Source organism: Dunckerocampus dactyliophorus, chromosome 13 (genome assembly GCF_027744805.1).
Source record: "Dunckerocampus dactyliophorus isolate RoL2022-P2 chromosome 13, RoL_Ddac_1.1, whole genome shotgun sequence".
Classification (NCBI taxonomy): domain Eukaryota; kingdom Metazoa; phylum Chordata; class Actinopteri; order Syngnathiformes; family Syngnathidae; genus Dunckerocampus; species Dunckerocampus dactyliophorus.
Genome location: NC_072831.1, coordinates 18,024,068 through 18,042,054, shown reverse-complemented (window position 1 = coordinate 18,042,054; position 17,987 = coordinate 18,024,068). Strand labels below are relative to the sequence as shown.

Below are 17,987 nucleotides of genomic sequence, written 5' to 3'. Positions count from 1 at the left end.
GGAACTGCGATGATCGCACTTTGTGCAACCAACTGCTATTGCCCCGTACCCGTACAGGGCACGGGTGCTTCCACCTTACAGGACGCAGGAGAGCGGCACCAGGCAAGGGATGATCCTCCCCAACATCACCAACGGACAGTTTCCCCTTTTCCTACAAGATTCTAACTCAGTAGACCAATTTTTTTGTGTAGACACAGTTAACAGCTAACAATGCGGACACCAGGTTGCTGCTTCGCTCCTTTATGTTCAACAAACCTGCGGCATACAGCAGCTGCAGTCATGAATGCGGATATGCAGCAACTGAGTGGCGCATCCACACAGCAGACCTGACGGGTCACATTTAGCAGTGTGAAGGCAGATCCACCCCAGAGTACATGAGGGTAAGTACTGTTGTTTTGCCCAACATTTTTGTTGTGCTTTTTAATTTTTTACAAACAATAACAACAACAAACAATATTGTTGGTTATGCTGTATAATAAAAAAGTAAATTCTTTGTTTGCATTATTTTTAATGCTTTTAAGAGCTATCTTCATAACCATATTCAATTCCACAAATTGACATCCCTAATTCATATCCCCTCGCACACATTCACATTTTCCCTAATTTGTACTTTCTATATTTTCTTTTTTTTTAACCAAACAAATTTTCCCCCCAATTTGTATTGTCTCATTTTCCTTCACACACGTTCACGTTGAATCTTTACATTTATTCTTTTTAATTTTCACCTATTTAAGAAAGTCTTTGCACAGTTGTCACAAACCATTTTTACCAAGTTTTGAAAGTTAATTTGAGTTCAATTGTAGTAAGTGACGAATAGTAATGACCAACTTTTTAGAATTTAGAACTTTTAGAAGTACTACTAGCAATGCATAGAGTGGTTTTGTACTTTTTACACTGCCATTGCTGAATCCTGCAATAAAACCTCTTTCCTGAACAATTTAAAAGTACAGTAGTGGACATTCACACTGACAAGTTCTTAACGACTGTAAAAAGCATTATTCCTGAGCACCACACCAACTTTGAAGATACTTTTATTCTCCGGCGCACCACACTGACCCCAGCCGTCCCTTGACCAAGTGTGGCATCCTGCTGAAGAGGGGGAACAGACAGAAAGCAGCGAGAGACCAGGCGAGTATCCTCAACACAATCTCAATGCCCAAGAGACGGAGAGCTGGCCCAGATCCCTGCACCTGGGGTTTCCTGGCGCTCTAACAGTACCTAATGTTGTGGTCTGTGATTGCCACAAAGACAAATAATGAATAAAGAGCCAAAAAGGCACATCCACATCTTTATTGTTGAAGTGGTTATTATAGAGAAGTGTTTGGTAGCCAACATGCAGTCTGGATGTAAAGCCCTTAAAAAGAAAGTGGACACAGCTGTATAAATAATATGTGCACTGTATGGCATGTAAAATATATACTGTGTATATTTCTATGTATAAAACATGCTTCTTAGTTCAAGGAGAGCACTTGGTATACACACACAAGCACTCCGTGTCTCTCCAGCTACTAGAAAAGTCACATACACAAACGATGTGGCCAAACTCTAGCGTCTGGTTACTTTTAATACAAAAATATCACAACAAAGACTTTATAAAGAAAAACTTTCAATGGAATAGTGCCACCCAGTACGTTAATTGGATTATGATAACAAACCCTTATTCACTCTGCTTATTGTTACATTTCCCTTCTTTTCATAGTCGAGAATGACACAAAACTACACGTCTTCGTGGGTCCACAATGTTTAAGTGCGTGGAAAAAGAAAGAAAAGAAATTGACATGCAAGATCTTTCAGTAATTGGTGTTAACAAGAGGGCTTCAGTCAAGTATATTTGGATTGAAGGAATACAATGCTTGGGTCTCGTCTCTGGTACATCCCACATTTTACATTCAAACAACAACAAGGAGCTGAGCTTTGATTAGGAAAGCATTAAGGGTGCACCCCTTAAATTCAGTAAACATTATAACTCAGAACTGACAGTGCAGGTTGGTGGGATGAAGAGGATCCGCGAGGGAATTCTGGTCATTTGTAACTGATTAAACAGGCATGTTGGTATCTGAATAAGCAGCACAATGAACCAACAAATTACCGCTGTGCAGGATTTTGTGTGTAGTTTTCCACTTCAAGTGACAAAGTATTTATATTTTTAGTTCCTAATAAAGAAAACATGAGATGACAAAATTTTGGTATTGGGCCCTTCCATCACGAGTTGAGGTAAGTGTGGATCCTTCGCTGTTCGGTGGGAGCACCCCAGCGACAGCGAGTGTCCCCCAAGAGACACTTAAATGTTCTTTTCAAGGGCTCGCAGGAGACAAATGGGTTGCAGTTTTTCATTACAGTCGTATGAGCTTGAACACAACGGAGATGGGCTGTTGGAAGTTGTGGTCTGAAGCAGGAGGGTGAGTCGTGAAGAAGTGAAGTTCAGTGTGCATATCGGCCAACAGAGCTTTGTATACAGTCTTCAATTTAAGAGGAAACCTCTTCAAGATGCACCACAATCCTTCAGCACAAGGTTAGCTGGAGGGAGACAGTGACAGATGCAAGGTTTAAAAAACACACCAAATTATCAATTCCAAAGATGATGTCAAATCCAATCCATTCTCACTTTTGTAAGTGGCTGTGCAATCCAAGCCCCAATACCGGCACCGTGTTCATGTTCATTTTAGCACCTCACGCTAGCATGCATCGACTTCAACATGCACACTGACCGGCACCACAAAAGTACACAAGAGGAAAAGTTCTCCGCAAACAGTGGAAAAACACCCCAAATCAGAGAAGCCTTAACTTGTAACAGAGTCCACTGCTGGAGTCTCCTCGCATCAATTTAAGACCATTTGACCTAGTGGGTGAAGCATTTTCACATGAGTACAGCATGATAAAGCATGATAGAGTACGTACATCCTCTTTTCTTGTACAGTATTTTCTTTTCCAAGCTACAAACCCACAGCATTTCAGTGTGTGGAATGAAATTATGGAACGGATTGAGCAAGGAACTCACACAAAGCACCAAGATGAGCGAATTAAAAGAAACAATACAATCAATTGATGTTTGCAAAGTACAAGGCAGAAGAGTCTTGAACTTGTTTTTGTTATGCTTGTCTATTTGTTATTATTTATTTATTTATATTACACTGATTATTATATTAATTGTCAAAAGATCTTAATAATTCCATCATCATATTGTTACATTACCTTATCATTATTCTATGTATTAAAAAAATCACATATGAAATGCAGGAAGTGAATAAATGTACTGCACAAGATGTGGAATGGATGGGGGGGCGTAGGATTAAATAATCTTTGCTTCTTTCTGCTCCTTTTGGACTTGTGGAACTGTGAATTGAATTATGTGATGTATTCCACTGTAACCTGCATGCATGTTCAAATCAAATGAAACCATTACTATAACCATAAACAAGTAGAGCGCAGTGGATGCAAAGCCAACAAGTGAAAACTCATTCAACATCATCAACAATTAGTCTTGCAAAGAGAAGCAGAATTGCGGTCGGAGGTTTATACACTCATCATGGGTATGAATGTTCATTTTCGGTCCTTCATGATTTTTTTCAACTATGTTTCCCAGATTGAAGGATAATACAAAGTACACTTTTAGTCACAATTGTCTTTTTAAAAACTTCTTATGGAGACACACAGAAACCATTGCACTGCACTACACAGCACACAGTGTTACCATTGGACCTCCTCACAAATGAATAGAAGCACGATCATCATCGATATCATGCAAGGCCCAGTACCCTTCTTGAAGACCAAAATCCACCAATCTTAAAGGGGAGATCAGTTGTGATGACCATGTACCAGTTACAAACACACATTTAATACATCTATAAACTGGCTACTGTGCATGCACACGCACACATCAGTCAACCTAGTGGGAAATCACATCTAAAATCCCAGTACAAGAAATGTCACACTAGTTTCTAATTACAGAGATCCAAGGTTTATCACATACTGTTGAAATGGGTTAAATAGAAATTCCAAAGAATTGCACTCTGAGCTGTTGACTAGGAATGGACACTCAACTAAGTGTCCTCTTAGCCTGTCACAATAACACATTTTGCTGGTTGATAATTGTGCTACAAATTATTGTTGATAATCGATATTATCGACAACATTTTTTTTTAACAATTTTGTCATTAATTATATGGCCTAATATAAGCCGGTGTGTCTGGCTCTCCGCTTCCCTCAGCTCACTGTGATCGGATTTATCTTTGTTTTATCGTTACCATCACTCTCTACTGGTGGATGATCATCAGGAATTACTTAAAATCCAGGACATTGTGGCCACCTGAGAGAAACAAGAGTACAGGGGGCAAAACAAACCGTGTCCCTCTTATCTGGCTGACGTGCCAGAGTTCCTGCTGCAGGTGGAGCCGTTCCTTCCCAGGAAAACGTAGACGCAGGGGGACACGGGGTGGCAGACTTGAGAAGCTCAAAGCCTGGCTGGCACTTCCTTCCAAGGTGGTGCGGTTCCCACATAATGTTCCGCGGGATTACCAAGATTGTTTTCGCCGCTTCGCCTCTCGGCACAAGTTGTTCGTGCTCCCCTTTTTCCTCGGCACTACTTTCGAACACCTTGTTCATTCTGTTTAAAACCTAAATATTCCGACACAGAGGTCTCAGAAACCATCGCTTCTGTGCCTTCATTCATGTTAGCGTATGCTGCCTCACAAGGCTAAAGAGGCACAAGAGGCTGAATGAGATGAGGGTTCACTCTCTCCGTTCATTCCACTGCAGAACCAATGCACAGATTTTATTTAAAATGAATGAAATTACAGCACTCCGCTTAGGCTACTCTGTCTTGAGTAGTGCCCTGTACTCATGGCTGTCAACGTAGAGAACTGGAAAACTATGCTGTCTTTGCCGCAATCAAAAACGCAACATAACCACATTGATATAAATGTTAGATTCGCTATTTTCTGCAGGACTGACAGAATTCCTCACAAATAAAAAGCACAAATTTACCATGAGCCATAAGATGATGTTATTTACCAGTAACTTGTAAATCTCCACTCACTGTTGTTGAACGAGTCACATTTAAACAATGCTGTCTTAAGGTTCAAACAAAGGTACGACTACGCCACCTTATAAACTAACACAGGGTATCGACTGAAGGATGTGGAGGCTTGGCATTACAAAATAGTGTGCATAAGGCATCCTGATACATGCACACGCTAACTGAAGTAGAATTTCAGTTTCCTTTGTGAATATCAATCTGTCAAACACTGACAAATGTAAGTGTGCCTGTTTTTCCCTTCCCTCATGGATTCTGGTCTGCTCTTAAAATTGTCAATTCCAACCTTGACCTCCCTAGAGGCATGAACAAAAATAAAATATAGAAGCAAAAATAATTCTTTAAAATTGAAGTTGCAGTTTACAACTCTGCTACCTGCTCTTGCTGGTGGGGAGCTGTCGACTGGGCCTCCTCATGGACTGACTGGGCTGGACTTTCATGGAAGCGCGTGGTGAGGAGCGTGCAAAATTCTCAGGAGGTGGTGGCTTTTTGGGGATCTTCTTGACCAGGCGGCTCACCCACTTCTTCTGCTCTTCCTGGGACGTGGCCAGCAGCAGCAGGTTCTTGGCCGTGGACACATCATAGTTCACTGAACATATGCAAGAGAAGCGTTATTATTTATTACAATATTATTGTCATTTTAAGACAATTACTCAATAATTAGCGACATTGTATTGATCGGTTAAACACTTCACCTTTGCATGGAGCAATGATCTCTTCTTTTTTGTCCATATGATCTTTATGGCACTTGATGTGGCAACGCCGACATTCTAGAGCCGGTGGGGGCTTGAACATATTCCACAGCGGTTTGGTGCACGCCTCACAGTTGGTAGGGAAGTGGTACAGTGTGGGAATGAACTCATGGCCTTTATGACAAATGTAGCTGGTCTTTTCTCCAATTGGTAAAGGCTCCACAGGAAACTCTGGCTCCTTTTTGCTCTCACCTTCATTGGCATAAAGAATCTGGATGGACAATAAAAAGGCAAAATGATAATTTTAACTGCTGCAGTTCGTTCAATTCAACACCAACACTCACACATTCACCACTATTTGTACTACGGAGACTAAAAATGAAGATCAAAAGAAACAACAATTTACAAATTCAATTAGTCAAAAGTCAAATAGTGATGTAGCCATGTCAGACCTGGAATATTCTTGGAATTTCTTTGGCATCAGCACGGTAGACATCCGTTTGAGTGACAGGTCTCACATGGAAGAGTTTGCTGTGAAAAAAAGACATCATGCAATCTTCCTTATCACAGCTGCTACACAAATTAACTACTGAGTGATACATGCTTCGCTCACAGGAACTAAACAACTTATGTAAGTGACAACAGCCTTATTGTTCTCTCCACAGGTTGATACTCACTCTATATCAAGGACCATATAAGGAATGGACTGCTCTTTGTCTTGTTCACTCTTGTAGAAGAGAATCTTCTTGCTGCTCACAACAACATACTAAAGCATGAAGACAGCATTGTTAGGTCAAAAATTCATCAAGTTTTCACTTTAGATTTCAGCTACCTTTTTCTCCCATCCGAATTTCTTAGTGTTGTTTCGTACTGGGAGGGATAACCATCCTTCAAGCCTTGTTTCTGAACAGGAAAAAAAAAGGAGGAGTTTTACGATGTGCAAGCATTGTGACAAACCATGAGATGTATATCTCCCATGCTCAATGTAAATGCTTCCTTTTGCTTTTAAGTTAATGTAAATAACTGTACTGTGCAGGTAATTCTATTAGTATTCCCACTTCCTGCAAACTGCATCAATTATTCATCAACTGAAACGGTTACTATACTTCGAAGCAATCAAACCTTTGCAAAAAGCTTCATCCAATTAGTGAGTTTTTACCTGTAAACGCATCATCAGCCTCAAATTCTGGTCCACTACTGATGCTGGCAGAGTCCATTGACTGAACACTGAGTGACTGCAGGAGATTTCTCAACTGTTCGATGTCACTGTCTTTACTGTCTAGAGCCATCTGCAGCTCAATTCTCATTTGACTCTCATCTGCCAATTGCTGCAAAGAAGGAATTGAAAGGAAAACAGGTCTGGTCAAATAGACACACACTTTATTAACATTCTTTTTTTTTTTTTTTTTTTTTTTTACAGGTGACAGTGTTCCCCACAGAACTACAATCTATTGCAGTGGTGGGTTGCAGGTAGGGGTGCTCCAATCAATCGGCCACCGATCTATATCGTCCGATTTCCGTGAAAAAGCACCTGATCAGCATATGCCGATAAATGCTGCCAATAAATGACAACGTCGATCACAAAAACAAATCACCTGTGGCTTGTAGTATTGCAGCATGCAGCCTGTAGTGACAGTCTCCCGCCCACTTTCATCCACACTGCGCAGGTGTGCCAAAGCCAAAACAATTATGTCTGCCGTGTGGGACTTACGTTTGTGAGTGACATAAATTTTGCACCTTGCAAAACATGCCACAAAAAATATCTCGCCGGGGTGGCACGTTAAAAAGCTTTTACAGCATTTGGGGGGTGGGCACTTGGCGGGGTCGGGGGTTTTTAATCTCACAATGTGATCATCGGTCGGGCGGTGTCTAATGTAGCTAGCACTGGACACTCGCCCGTATGTGCATGCCAGTCTGCAGTCTAAGGCGGATAGCCCGAAAAGTGGTTGGATTCGTCGGACTGGAGGTCCGGCTTTCGTTGACGGTGGAGGGCACCAGGTTTCCAGCTGTGCGCGCTCGCATCCAAAGTCTCCTTAAAGAAGGCGTCTCATCCCCCCCATCACAAGTTTTCACCAGTGAAATATGCAAGACAAATATGTTGAGAACCACAAACAAACGTTTTTGTTTTGTTTTTTAAATGTCACAAATGAGACTGAGTGCTTTTAGATGGGGTAGGGGCCCACAGCAGCACTCTCTAGATGTTGAGAAGACCGATCCACGCTTTCATTTCAGACTCTACGAAAGTTTCTTCACGAGATTTGTCGCTAGTAGATTTTTTTTTTTTTTAAAGAGCATCTTGAGGGCTCTGATTATTCACTAACTATAGCGACAAAATTGCTAAGTTGGTAACACACATCCCAGACCAGGTGCTTTATAATGTGTTTATGAGCGAGGGCAAACAGTTCTATTTGTGGCGGTCCGACACAAATGAATGTATGGGAAACACTGGATATGGAAACATTTTGTCATAGGTTGACTTGTATTTCTCCAGCAATTCACCATGACAGGAATCTATCTTAAGTTGGCCTTTTATGAAACACCTAAGTTCATCCATTGTTGGGGAGTCAAAATATGTGACTGTTCTACTAACCGCTTGCATTTCGTTGATCTCTCTCTGATATTTGATGATGGTACTGTTGAGCTTTTCCTTCTCTGACCTCAGCTCCAGCTGGAGCTTTCTGTTTTCCTTCTCCTTTCGCCGCATGTCTGTGTCATTGCCACGGCGACTACTTCCACCTCGCACCTCCTTCCGGTTCATAATTTCTGCCAGCTTGTTGACAGCCTGTAAATGGACATGTAAAGTCATCTTTTTTCCCCTGAACTCTCTTCGGATAAGGTAAGTCTTTCAAAAATATTGAAACAAATGGATTTTAGTGTGGCCATAATTGGACATAGCAACTAAGCAAACCTGAGTTTTCAGCGTCCGCTCAGACTGCAGCTGCTTCTCAAATGTGTTCTTCATCTGACTGATCTGCTGCTCCCAATCATTTGACTTCTCTGTTTCTAAACAACCAAAATGGAAAATGTCAAAAATAATGAATAGTTTTTAGATCTGATATGACTGGAACAATTTTAAATGACAAAATACCTTCAAGGGCATCCTTCATTTTATTGTTTAGCTCCTCCTTCTCATTAGCTAGGTTGGCGACGTCACTGGTCAGGGTCCTATTGGCTTCTTCCAACTGTTACATCAACATTGTAAGCGACATGCTGCCTTATGTGACACTTCTGGCTATTATACTGTTAAATGCCTCACATACAGTAAGGCAAATGTGGAAGCAATTTACCGAACTGATGGTGATGTCTTTCTCAGACAATTCCTGACGATGGCGGGCCATCATCTCCTTTAGCTCCAGTTCCTTCATGATTTTTTCCTTCTCCAGGTCAGAGTACTGTTCCTCAGCAATAGAGCGTGCCAGCTGCTCTGAGTCAGCCTTAGTCAGTGTGATTTCCAGCTGGGCTGCCAGAGAATCTCTAAATGACAAGCAAAATGTAAGGCTGAGCAACTGTCATCCACAAATGTATTCAATTATATAAGTATTTCATCCATCTGTAATTCAGGAATAACAGCACCGAACTACATACCACCAAAAGGTGTGTAAGCTTAACGATCAGAATTATTATTTTTTAACATTCCCATTACAGGTAAATATCACATGACAATATAATATGTGGAAGTACAGCAATAATCCTGTATATTTTCAATAATTGTAGAATTGTGGAATTGTGAACTGTAATATGTGATGTATTCCAATGTAGCATGTTTAAAATAAATTAAACCATTACCATTATTTGGCAAATCTATCCATCCAGATATATTTTTTATTTGTAGGCTTTACAGACAGAGCTAGTAACAAATTTGCCACTAGAGGCTGCTATATCAACAAAATGTCAACAGAAACAACCATCAGGTTGTGGAGAGAAAAAAACAGCCATATCCAACTGGCCAACTGTGGCCAATACAGAGTACTGTAAATACTTTAGCACTGCTGAGGATGGTAAATTGTCATAACCATTTGTTGGTTTGACAGGAGGATTACAGAAAGGCATTTTTCAAAAAGTCAAAACACCTTTCCTCCTGTAGTTCCTGAAGTGATTGTTGCACTTCTTTGAAGAGCTTGTTCCTCTCCTCACATTCCTCTTTTAGTTCACGAACCTGGGTCTTGTACAGCGTCTGGAAAACACAAAACCCTTGTCAAGTAAACCTGACTACTATACAAACTACGATAAATCACATTAGGTTTAATATGACAAAAGTTATTATTGGTTTACTACTTTTAGTGTTACTGTGTTTGCATATCAATAAAGTGCATTAGTTACTATAATAAAAGGGTTAGTCGGCATTACATCAAACAGGCAGAGCATGTCGCAGAGTCAAAAATATAACACACATTTTTTTATATGTACATTGAAACTATTAAGGAGTGTAGACTAACAGAAAAATACTGCTCAGCTTCTAATTGGTCTTGTAGTTCCTTCATTTGGCCGTCTGTGTCTTGTCTTTCTCTGTAGACAAAAGCAAGAAAATCCCTTTTACGACTCATCATCTAAATATCAAATGTGAATGATACACGCAGTCAAAGCTGAACTTACTTGCGCAGCTCGTAGTTCTGTTTTTCCAAGCTGCGTTTAATGTCCAGTAGATGATTTGTTTCTTGCTTGAGCTGCTTTTCTGATGATCGCAGAGAGTTGAGTTGTTGGTTCTGGACCTTCAAGTCGTTCTGAGTCAGGTTACGTTTCTGTGTTTCCTGCTCAATCTTCAGCGTCAGATTCTTCACCTGCAGGCGTGGTACAAATGGAACAGGCTGGTAAATGAATTGGAGGTAGTATTGTTCTTCTTCTGTGCTCTCCTTTGTATTTTATCACAGGCTCAACCTGAGGAGCCACACACCTTTACTGTAGCCAAATGAAATACAACAGATGAATGCCTGCCTGATACCGTCGATCAAAATGGAGAATTATTGTCCTTTTAAAGGAAGGTATTTCGATAAAGTTGTCACCGGATTTAACATAAGGGTTAATGTTCTGTTAAAAGTATTTTTCTTTATACATTACATTTGCCAAGTGACTCACCTCCTCTGTGAGGTGGTCTTTATGTTTGCGCAGTTCATCCAGCTTTTGAAGAGCTTGTTTATAGTCACAGTCCATCATGCTGCTGTGCTTCTCCAGTTCCAGTATTCTGTTCTCCAGTCGCAGTTTGGCTGCTCGTTCCTCTGCCAGCTTCTGTTCCATGTCTGGATTGGTACAAAAGAGGGCATAACTCATAAAGACACACACCAAGGAACATTTCAGAATGTTTAAATGTTGATGACAGTACCAGGATGTGTAGTAGACAAACTTAGAGAAACGTACCCTTCATGGACTCTGACTTGGCACCCTCAATGGTTACTTTTATCTTGCTCTTGTCAGCGAGCAGTGCCCTGGTGGCTTTATGAGAGCTCTCCTCCTGATCCAGCTCCTGCTGCAGCACCTTGAGCTTATAAGTCAAATCAATCTCCTTGTTGCTCTTTTCCTGTGGGCCAGTGCAAACATGTTTTAACACACAATGTGGGTCAATCACCCCCCCCCCTCCTCATCTGATAAAATGGTGGGATTCAAATGATATAAAATACTGACAAGTCATGAACTCAGTTTGGTTAGAATTTGGTTTGCACAAGTTTCAATTTGATGTTTACCTTCTCCAGGTCAGTGAGTTTCTCCTGAAGATGTCTCTTCTCTGTCTCCACTTTGGAAAGAGCTCGTCTCTGTTGTTGTACCTCCTCCTCGAGGCCAGAAATACGCCCTGTAAAATGTATCACCGGTGACTATTACACAAAACACAAACTTGAATTTTCTCCTTTAATAAAGTAGCACCCTGAGGGGCTTAAAATGTATTGATAATTATTATGCATTATTAATTACTGTCCTTATTGTCATTGCCTAACATCAAGTACAGCCGGCGTGTGGCTGATTTATGATGAATGGCTGTTTTTCAGCAATGTGCCACAATTCCGTACCATGTACTGTACCACTGATAAAACATCACAAATAACTGAGTCTCAAAGTGAGTACTGTTCAGTAGAGGGAATATACCGCATGCTCTCACAGAGAAATAATATTTGAATGTGTGAAGAAAAACAGAAAAGAAGAAAATTGTGACTGTTCGAGAGGTGATAACCTCCGCTATTGAGGTGATCTGGGGTTAAATCTTATATGATGCCCCTGCTAATTTACAAGACATGCAATAATCTCTGACATTTCAAACATCGGTTGAGGCTTGTAACATTAAATAATATACGAATAGCCTTTTATTTCAGTGAACCAGTAGACTTGATTGTAATTTACAACTACACCTCAATTTACACAATCGCATAACTTTTGACAGTCTCCCGCTTTACTCAGGTACAGGCAATACAGATCTAATGCAATGTATCCCATCAAGTGTTTAATAAGTCTCTTTTCTTATACAGTATGGTTTTATGTTTAGTTTAAGTTGTGGTCATGTAGAACTGTACTGGGTCATGATTATAGGTGTTTCCCCGTTTAATGTGGTCAGGCAATTGGGAAGTGAAAGGACTCTATAGTGGAGGTGGGTGGATCAATCCATATTATCGATATTGATATTATCGATACCAGTGTAGTATCAGTATTGGATCGATACTAGTGTGAGGAGATTGCTATTTTTAAGTCCTCTCCTATTTGTTTTCACAAATATCTGTCTTTTTGGTGTCGTTAAACTATATTGTATATATTTATATAATGTTTACAAACACCAAGAGCCAATAGCAGTTGTTGCTTTTGCCCTATTGACTTTAATTTTTATTTACTTGGTATCGGATGTACATCAGTCCCGGACCACAGCCTCTGAACAGGTTTCCTGTATTTCTTGTAAGCAATTTGAAGTTGACTGTTATCCTCCACTTCTCCTGAAATGTACAGTACCTAAATCACTATATAATCCTATTTGTCCACGCATGGGAAGAACATGCAAAATCCACACAGAGATGCCCAAGTGGAGATTTGAACCAAGGGAGGGCCTACCCCACTATTTGAAAAGTACTAATTTAAGGGGATGGGCAAATCTCCCTCGAAATACTCTGAACCCATTTTCATGCCTATGTCCTGTTGATCAAAATAATGCATCCAGAGGAGTTGTGGAGTCTTATGAGCATTAGCTGATATTGCTAATACAAACAGTAAGTCAAACTCTTGTGCTCAGTAAGGCATCGATCTTACTCACCCATCAAGTCGCTGATAGTCTCTGAGCCCTGGCTGTGCTCCCTACGTTCTGTCTCCAAGGCGGCCTGTAGGCTGATGCATTCCTTCTCCAGGCTTAACTTGCTGCGTTCCAGCAGACAGCATTTGTCCTGCAGCTCGCGCACGTTGACCTCCAGCTGCTGCAGCTGTTTGCTGTTCTCTGTCTGAGCTTTACGCAGCCTTGTCGCAGACTCGGATTCAGCCCGTAGAAATGTGTTGGCTTCTTCCAGCTGCCATAGACAATAACTGTGAATGTTACAAAAGCCCTTCTATGTACACACCAATATTTATTTCTGTAGGTTTTATGTATGGACAGAAGGCTGTAAACCGACTAACTCTCAATCATATTATATGCAAGTACAAGTAACTTTGACCCAATGCTTGCAAATTCGACTAAAATTACAGTGCAGAGCGCAAATTCAGTTTAATAATTAGATCAATTACTGTAAAAAATGAATGTATGTAAGTTCTCTAAATGTGCTTCATAAAAACAAATAAGAGTACACAATTGTTAACAAGACGGCATTTCACTTTATTTCCCCGAACAATGATTTTCAAATTTAAAACTCAAAACTCAACTTAAAAAAAAAAAAAAGCAGTAAGTCTCCTTTGAGTCCAGAAAAGCAGTAAACTAGTCATTTTTAAAATGTTGGCCACACCATGAAATCGTTTTAAACATAATTATACACATACAATTTCAATTTTTTTTTCAAACTAATACAAAACATATTTTTTTAAATTAAAATAATTTGTAAAATGTATAACAAAAAAGCAATTTCTTGTGAGAAAAAAATTAGGATAATCTAATATTTATAGGTTGAAATGTCAAAAATGTTATTCCGGTGTGCTATGCCAGGGGCAAATGATTAGAACATTGTTTCAGGGTCATTGTAGGCAGTGTCTGTCTTATTTAACCTTGTTCCTGTGCTAGCTTTCTGTTGTCTCTTATTTTAATGGGTCTGTTTTTTTGGGGGGTTTTTTTTAACCAGAAATCAACCAAAAAACACAATCTAAGCAAAGATTTATCATCCAATTTGTTTCAGACGTTTTGGTTACCTTGCTAAGCTTCCTTATACACAAAAAGATTTGTTTATATATTTTTGGAGTGGCACGCTGGACTTTTCTTTTTACACCTTAAAACGTGACAATGACTCCAAATATTCCAGTAAATCCACCTCAGAATGGTTGAAAAGAATCTAGTCAAAGCCCCGAAGTTAATCCGATTGAGATGCAGATGACAAAATGGCTGTGCATGCAAAAAAAAATACAAATAAAACTGCAAACACCACAATGCTGAAAGATTTGTGCATTGAGGAATGTGGAAAATTGTCTGCTAGTCATTGTGGGACACTGAGAGAATAACATGGACATGGGGGGTCCAAACTTTATCCTCAGTAGGAGTTTGCATCTTTGTTAATATATTTTTGTAAATGAATGTATTGTTTTTTCTAATGTGATGCAATTATGTCACCTTCATCAACAAATATGTACTGTACATTGCAAGATCAGCTATTGATACGCTTTTATTTCTTATCAAAGAACTTAATATTTATTGGGGTCTGTATTTTTTCACATGACTGTAGGTGACTAACCTGTTTCTGCAGATGAATGTTCTTCTCATTGGAAATGTGTGAATTCTGATTTCTTCTTTTTAAGTCATCCAGCTGGTCACGGAGGTTGTTGACTGCAAGATGAGATACAACATGAACATCAGTCAGTATTGTATAGTATACTATTATACAGTATAGTACATGACTAATCGTACCATCACCTTAAATAACCATGAATAATTATTAAACAATTTAAAACACAAATTTGCCAACGAACAGTAATAATAAAAATGTAAAATCTGACAATAACTTAGGAATTTTATAAGATGTCCTTGACTTGCTTTTCTTTTAATAACCGATTTGTCATTTTTTATTATGTACCAGGATAAATGTCATTATGAATGATGTTGTAATATTTAACACACGTATACAACTACTGCCTTAAAAATGAATTTACAAAGCAGAATGGCATGAAGTCCTTTGTCACATGTCACTATCGCAACAGCTTGATACAAAAAACCTTCTCCCATCACCTTCATTTTCCAGACAGCGTTTCCTGTCAGCCTCGCTCTCAGCTTTGCGATGGCTCTCCAGGCTCTTGTGCTGCAGAAGAGCCTTTTCCCTTTCTAGCTGCCTCAAGCTTGACTCCAAATTCTTCCTGCTGGTCACCTAAAATAAGTAATTTAACATCAACTAAATATCAAATAGCATTGGTTTCATAGTACCGTTGATGTTAACAATAAACCGTTGCTCTGAATAAAATTGGTCTTTAATACAACCTTTATAATTTGAAAGCAATTGCATTCCAACTGACACAAAAAATTAAAAGGATAAACTGCAACTATCTTGGAGGGCTAGCTAGGTTGTAGCACCAGCAAAATATTGCAATATGAGCAGATAATTCAAGAAAAATCTGTCTATGCAACAGATATATTGAAACAATTGTTGGTCTACCTCTTCTTCAAGTTCTTTGGAGATTTTGTCCATACGACTTGTGGCAGCTCTGCACAAATAGAGTAGAAGAATTTAAAGAATTAATTTGAGAATTTTATGTCTCATTATTGATTGAAATTATGTGTAATGACAAACACTTCCTGCACCTGAATTTGTGCTCTAGATCATCTTTGGCTTGCTTCTCATTATTCAGCTGCACCTCAAAGTGGTGAAGCTTTTTCTGGAGCGCTGTAGACGATGATGCTGTCTGAAGAGTTACATGGGTTCATTCCTTATATGGTATTTTTTATATGATATTTCACAAAAAGCTTCTGAAATGTACAGTATATTAACTATTTTAAAAGCACCATGGGGTCCCCAATGACTCCCCTTACTTGATAAACTTGTTCAAGTGGATTCAGCACGCTTGTCTCGATAACACTAGGGTTCAACTGATTTTGTTCACAATTGAACAGATGTACCGTATCAGAGCAATAGTTCTTGAGTTGGTCTTAACTGAATCAAACCTATCAGACACAGCCTGAAAATTAAAGTCATGTTGAGGTGAATTGACCTACCTCTACCTTAGAATTGTCATTAATAACTGAGGAGTTGTTGGAAGCATTTAGTAACCTGAAAAGGGAAGCACAAAAATGTAATACATGTAAATTCAAATTTGTATCGATCATATGGAAAGTGAGAGCGACAGTCCCAAAAATGACACGCTCAAGACTTACTGGTCTTCTTTGAAGTAGGTGAAGCCAACAAAGGGAAGCTGATTTCCAACAAAAGCCTTGGGTGTGGGGAATGTCTCCACATCACCTTTGTCATCTTCAATCTCATCAAAATTACTGGTGTCTATGTCACTGCTTAGTTCAGGGACCACAGGTGCAACCGCTGAGATGAAAAGAATATCCCTTGTTTAGTGCTCTCAACTTAGGAGCTTATTAGGTTTCTCTAATTATAAAAAACTCGTATTGCTACGTATTGCACTTTTTTTATACTAACTGTCTCTGATGGTGTCAAAGGTCCACTGGTCATTCCTGAAGAATGGGTGCCGCTTGATCTCGTCCACACCATTCCGGCCCAATCGCACCTCCCTAAACCAAAAAAATAAATAAATAAATAAAAATTTAAAAATAATAATAATAATAAAATAAAACCTTAGTCCAAGGTTCACATACAGTACGCTTTTGCTGTTTTTTTTATATATATAACGATATGAGGTTGAGGCGGCCCTGACAGAGAAAGAGCATGCCGTCAACAACATTTTTGGGGACAGTGTGAGCTTGGTAACAAGCCACAAAAGTGCGACACAAATACCAACACAAATGACCATTCATTCAGCATCTATCCACTTTCTAAAGCATATGTACTTCATGGGGAGTCTGGAGCCTATCCTTGCCGACTGAATGTGAAAGGCAGGTTATTGCCTGGCTTGATCACTAATCAATCACACATGAAGCCAGACAACCATTCAAACCTAGGGGTGATTTTGTCTTTAATTAAACATACCTAAGATACCTGAACATATTTTTTTTTGATTGAGAGAGAAAGCCAGAGTACCATAATAAACACAGGCAACACATGCACAAGCAAACTTCACTAAGAAAAGCCTTAAAAGATTCAAGGCACCAGTGTTAACCAATGCAGTACTGTTCTGGCTAAAATTACAAACAATGGCCATAGTAAAACTTAGCAGCAAGCCGAGGATAGGATATACTGTAGATCCAAATTCCAGATGACATAAACCTACACCACACATAGTGTAAGTGATGCAAAAACCAACAGGTGCCCCTCAGCGAAGTAATGATAATCATATAGAGCGATCGTTAGATAGATACTTTATCTCCAAGAGAAATTCACGTTTCCAGCAACTCTGGAAAAAGTGTCCTAATAAACATAATCACTTAAAAATAAAACAAAGCAAAATAGGAGAAATAGGAGAAAATAGAAAGAATAAATCAATAAATACGTTACAGATCACTTCAATTTCAATAATACCGAATAAATAATAATAATAATACCTCTACAACAACAAATTTGCAGACTGGTGGCATGAACAGGCAAAAAGGAACCAATGCCCATATTCATACCTGTCAGTCAAGAAGGCACAGATTATATTCTTGGCATCTTTAGAGATCTCCACATCATCAGGGAAGTTGAGGGAGTTTTTATGGTCCATGATCTTACTGTAGGTTCCCACCAGAGAGTCAGCATAAAAAGGTGTGTCACCTGAGAGCGAGAGCACAACGGTTTCATAATACTTGAGGAAAATGTATTTACATCTTGCCAACAATTTGGGATGAGAACAAATGACTTACCAACAAGCATTTCAAAGATGAAGACCCCAACAGACCACCAGTCACACTCTCTCCCATAATACCCATCACCTCCCTGGGATTTCAACACTTCAGGAGAGATGTAGTCAGGAGTTCCAACTGCTGTGTCACAGTGCACCATGCCAGTCTGCAACACAAATTCAGATGACAATCTCAGATAAAGTTTTCCTTTGCTACTGTAAATTAGTGTTCAACTGTTATC

General features: G+C 39.4%; 1 protein-coding gene across 4 annotated transcripts in view; it reads right to left on the bottom strand.

Annotated features, from left to right (window-relative positions):
* Positions 1 to 1,275: 1,275 nt before the first annotated feature.
* Positions 1,276 to 17,987, bottom strand: part of rock2a (rho-associated, coiled-coil containing protein kinase 2a) — a 38,723-nt gene continuing 22,011 nt past the window's right edge. For 3 of the 4 annotated variants that reach the window (XM_054796824.1, XM_054796825.1, XM_054796827.1), the window contains 27 exons: positions 17,768 to 17,912; positions 17,540 to 17,678; positions 16,452 to 16,543; positions 16,181 to 16,340; positions 16,022 to 16,076; positions 15,611 to 15,711; positions 15,465 to 15,513; positions 15,044 to 15,179; positions 14,553 to 14,644; positions 12,944 to 13,190; positions 11,400 to 11,506; positions 11,077 to 11,236; positions 10,798 to 10,958; positions 10,318 to 10,502; positions 10,161 to 10,230; positions 9,795 to 9,898; positions 9,012 to 9,198; positions 8,813 to 8,906; positions 8,633 to 8,727; positions 8,315 to 8,506; positions 6,884 to 7,052; positions 6,557 to 6,627; positions 6,402 to 6,490; positions 6,177 to 6,255; positions 5,728 to 5,995; positions 5,408 to 5,621; positions 1,276 to 2,517 (listed from right to left, as the gene is read on the bottom strand). In XM_054796824.1, coding sequence (XP_054652799.1) covers positions 2,514 to 2,517; positions 5,408 to 5,621; positions 5,728 to 5,995; positions 6,177 to 6,255; positions 6,402 to 6,490; positions 6,557 to 6,627; positions 6,884 to 7,052; positions 8,315 to 8,506; positions 8,633 to 8,727; positions 8,813 to 8,906; positions 9,012 to 9,198; positions 9,795 to 9,898; positions 10,161 to 10,230; positions 10,318 to 10,502; positions 10,798 to 10,958; positions 11,077 to 11,236; positions 11,400 to 11,506; positions 12,944 to 13,190; positions 14,553 to 14,644; positions 15,044 to 15,179; positions 15,465 to 15,513; positions 15,611 to 15,711; positions 16,022 to 16,076; positions 16,181 to 16,340; positions 16,452 to 16,543; positions 17,540 to 17,678; positions 17,768 to 17,912 — 3,465 coding nt within the window. In that variant the 3' untranslated portion in view covers positions 1,276 to 2,513. The remainder of the gene's footprint in view (positions 2,518 to 5,407; positions 5,622 to 5,727; positions 5,996 to 6,176; positions 6,256 to 6,401; positions 6,491 to 6,556; positions 6,628 to 6,883; positions 7,053 to 8,314; positions 8,507 to 8,632; positions 8,728 to 8,812; positions 8,907 to 9,011; positions 9,199 to 9,794; positions 9,899 to 10,160; positions 10,231 to 10,317; positions 10,503 to 10,797; positions 10,959 to 11,076; positions 11,237 to 11,399; positions 11,507 to 12,943; positions 13,191 to 14,552; positions 14,645 to 15,043; positions 15,180 to 15,464; positions 15,514 to 15,610; positions 15,712 to 16,021; positions 16,077 to 16,180; positions 16,341 to 16,451; positions 16,544 to 17,539; positions 17,679 to 17,767; positions 17,913 to 17,987) is intronic. The other variant, XM_054796826.1, reaches the window with a different exon arrangement.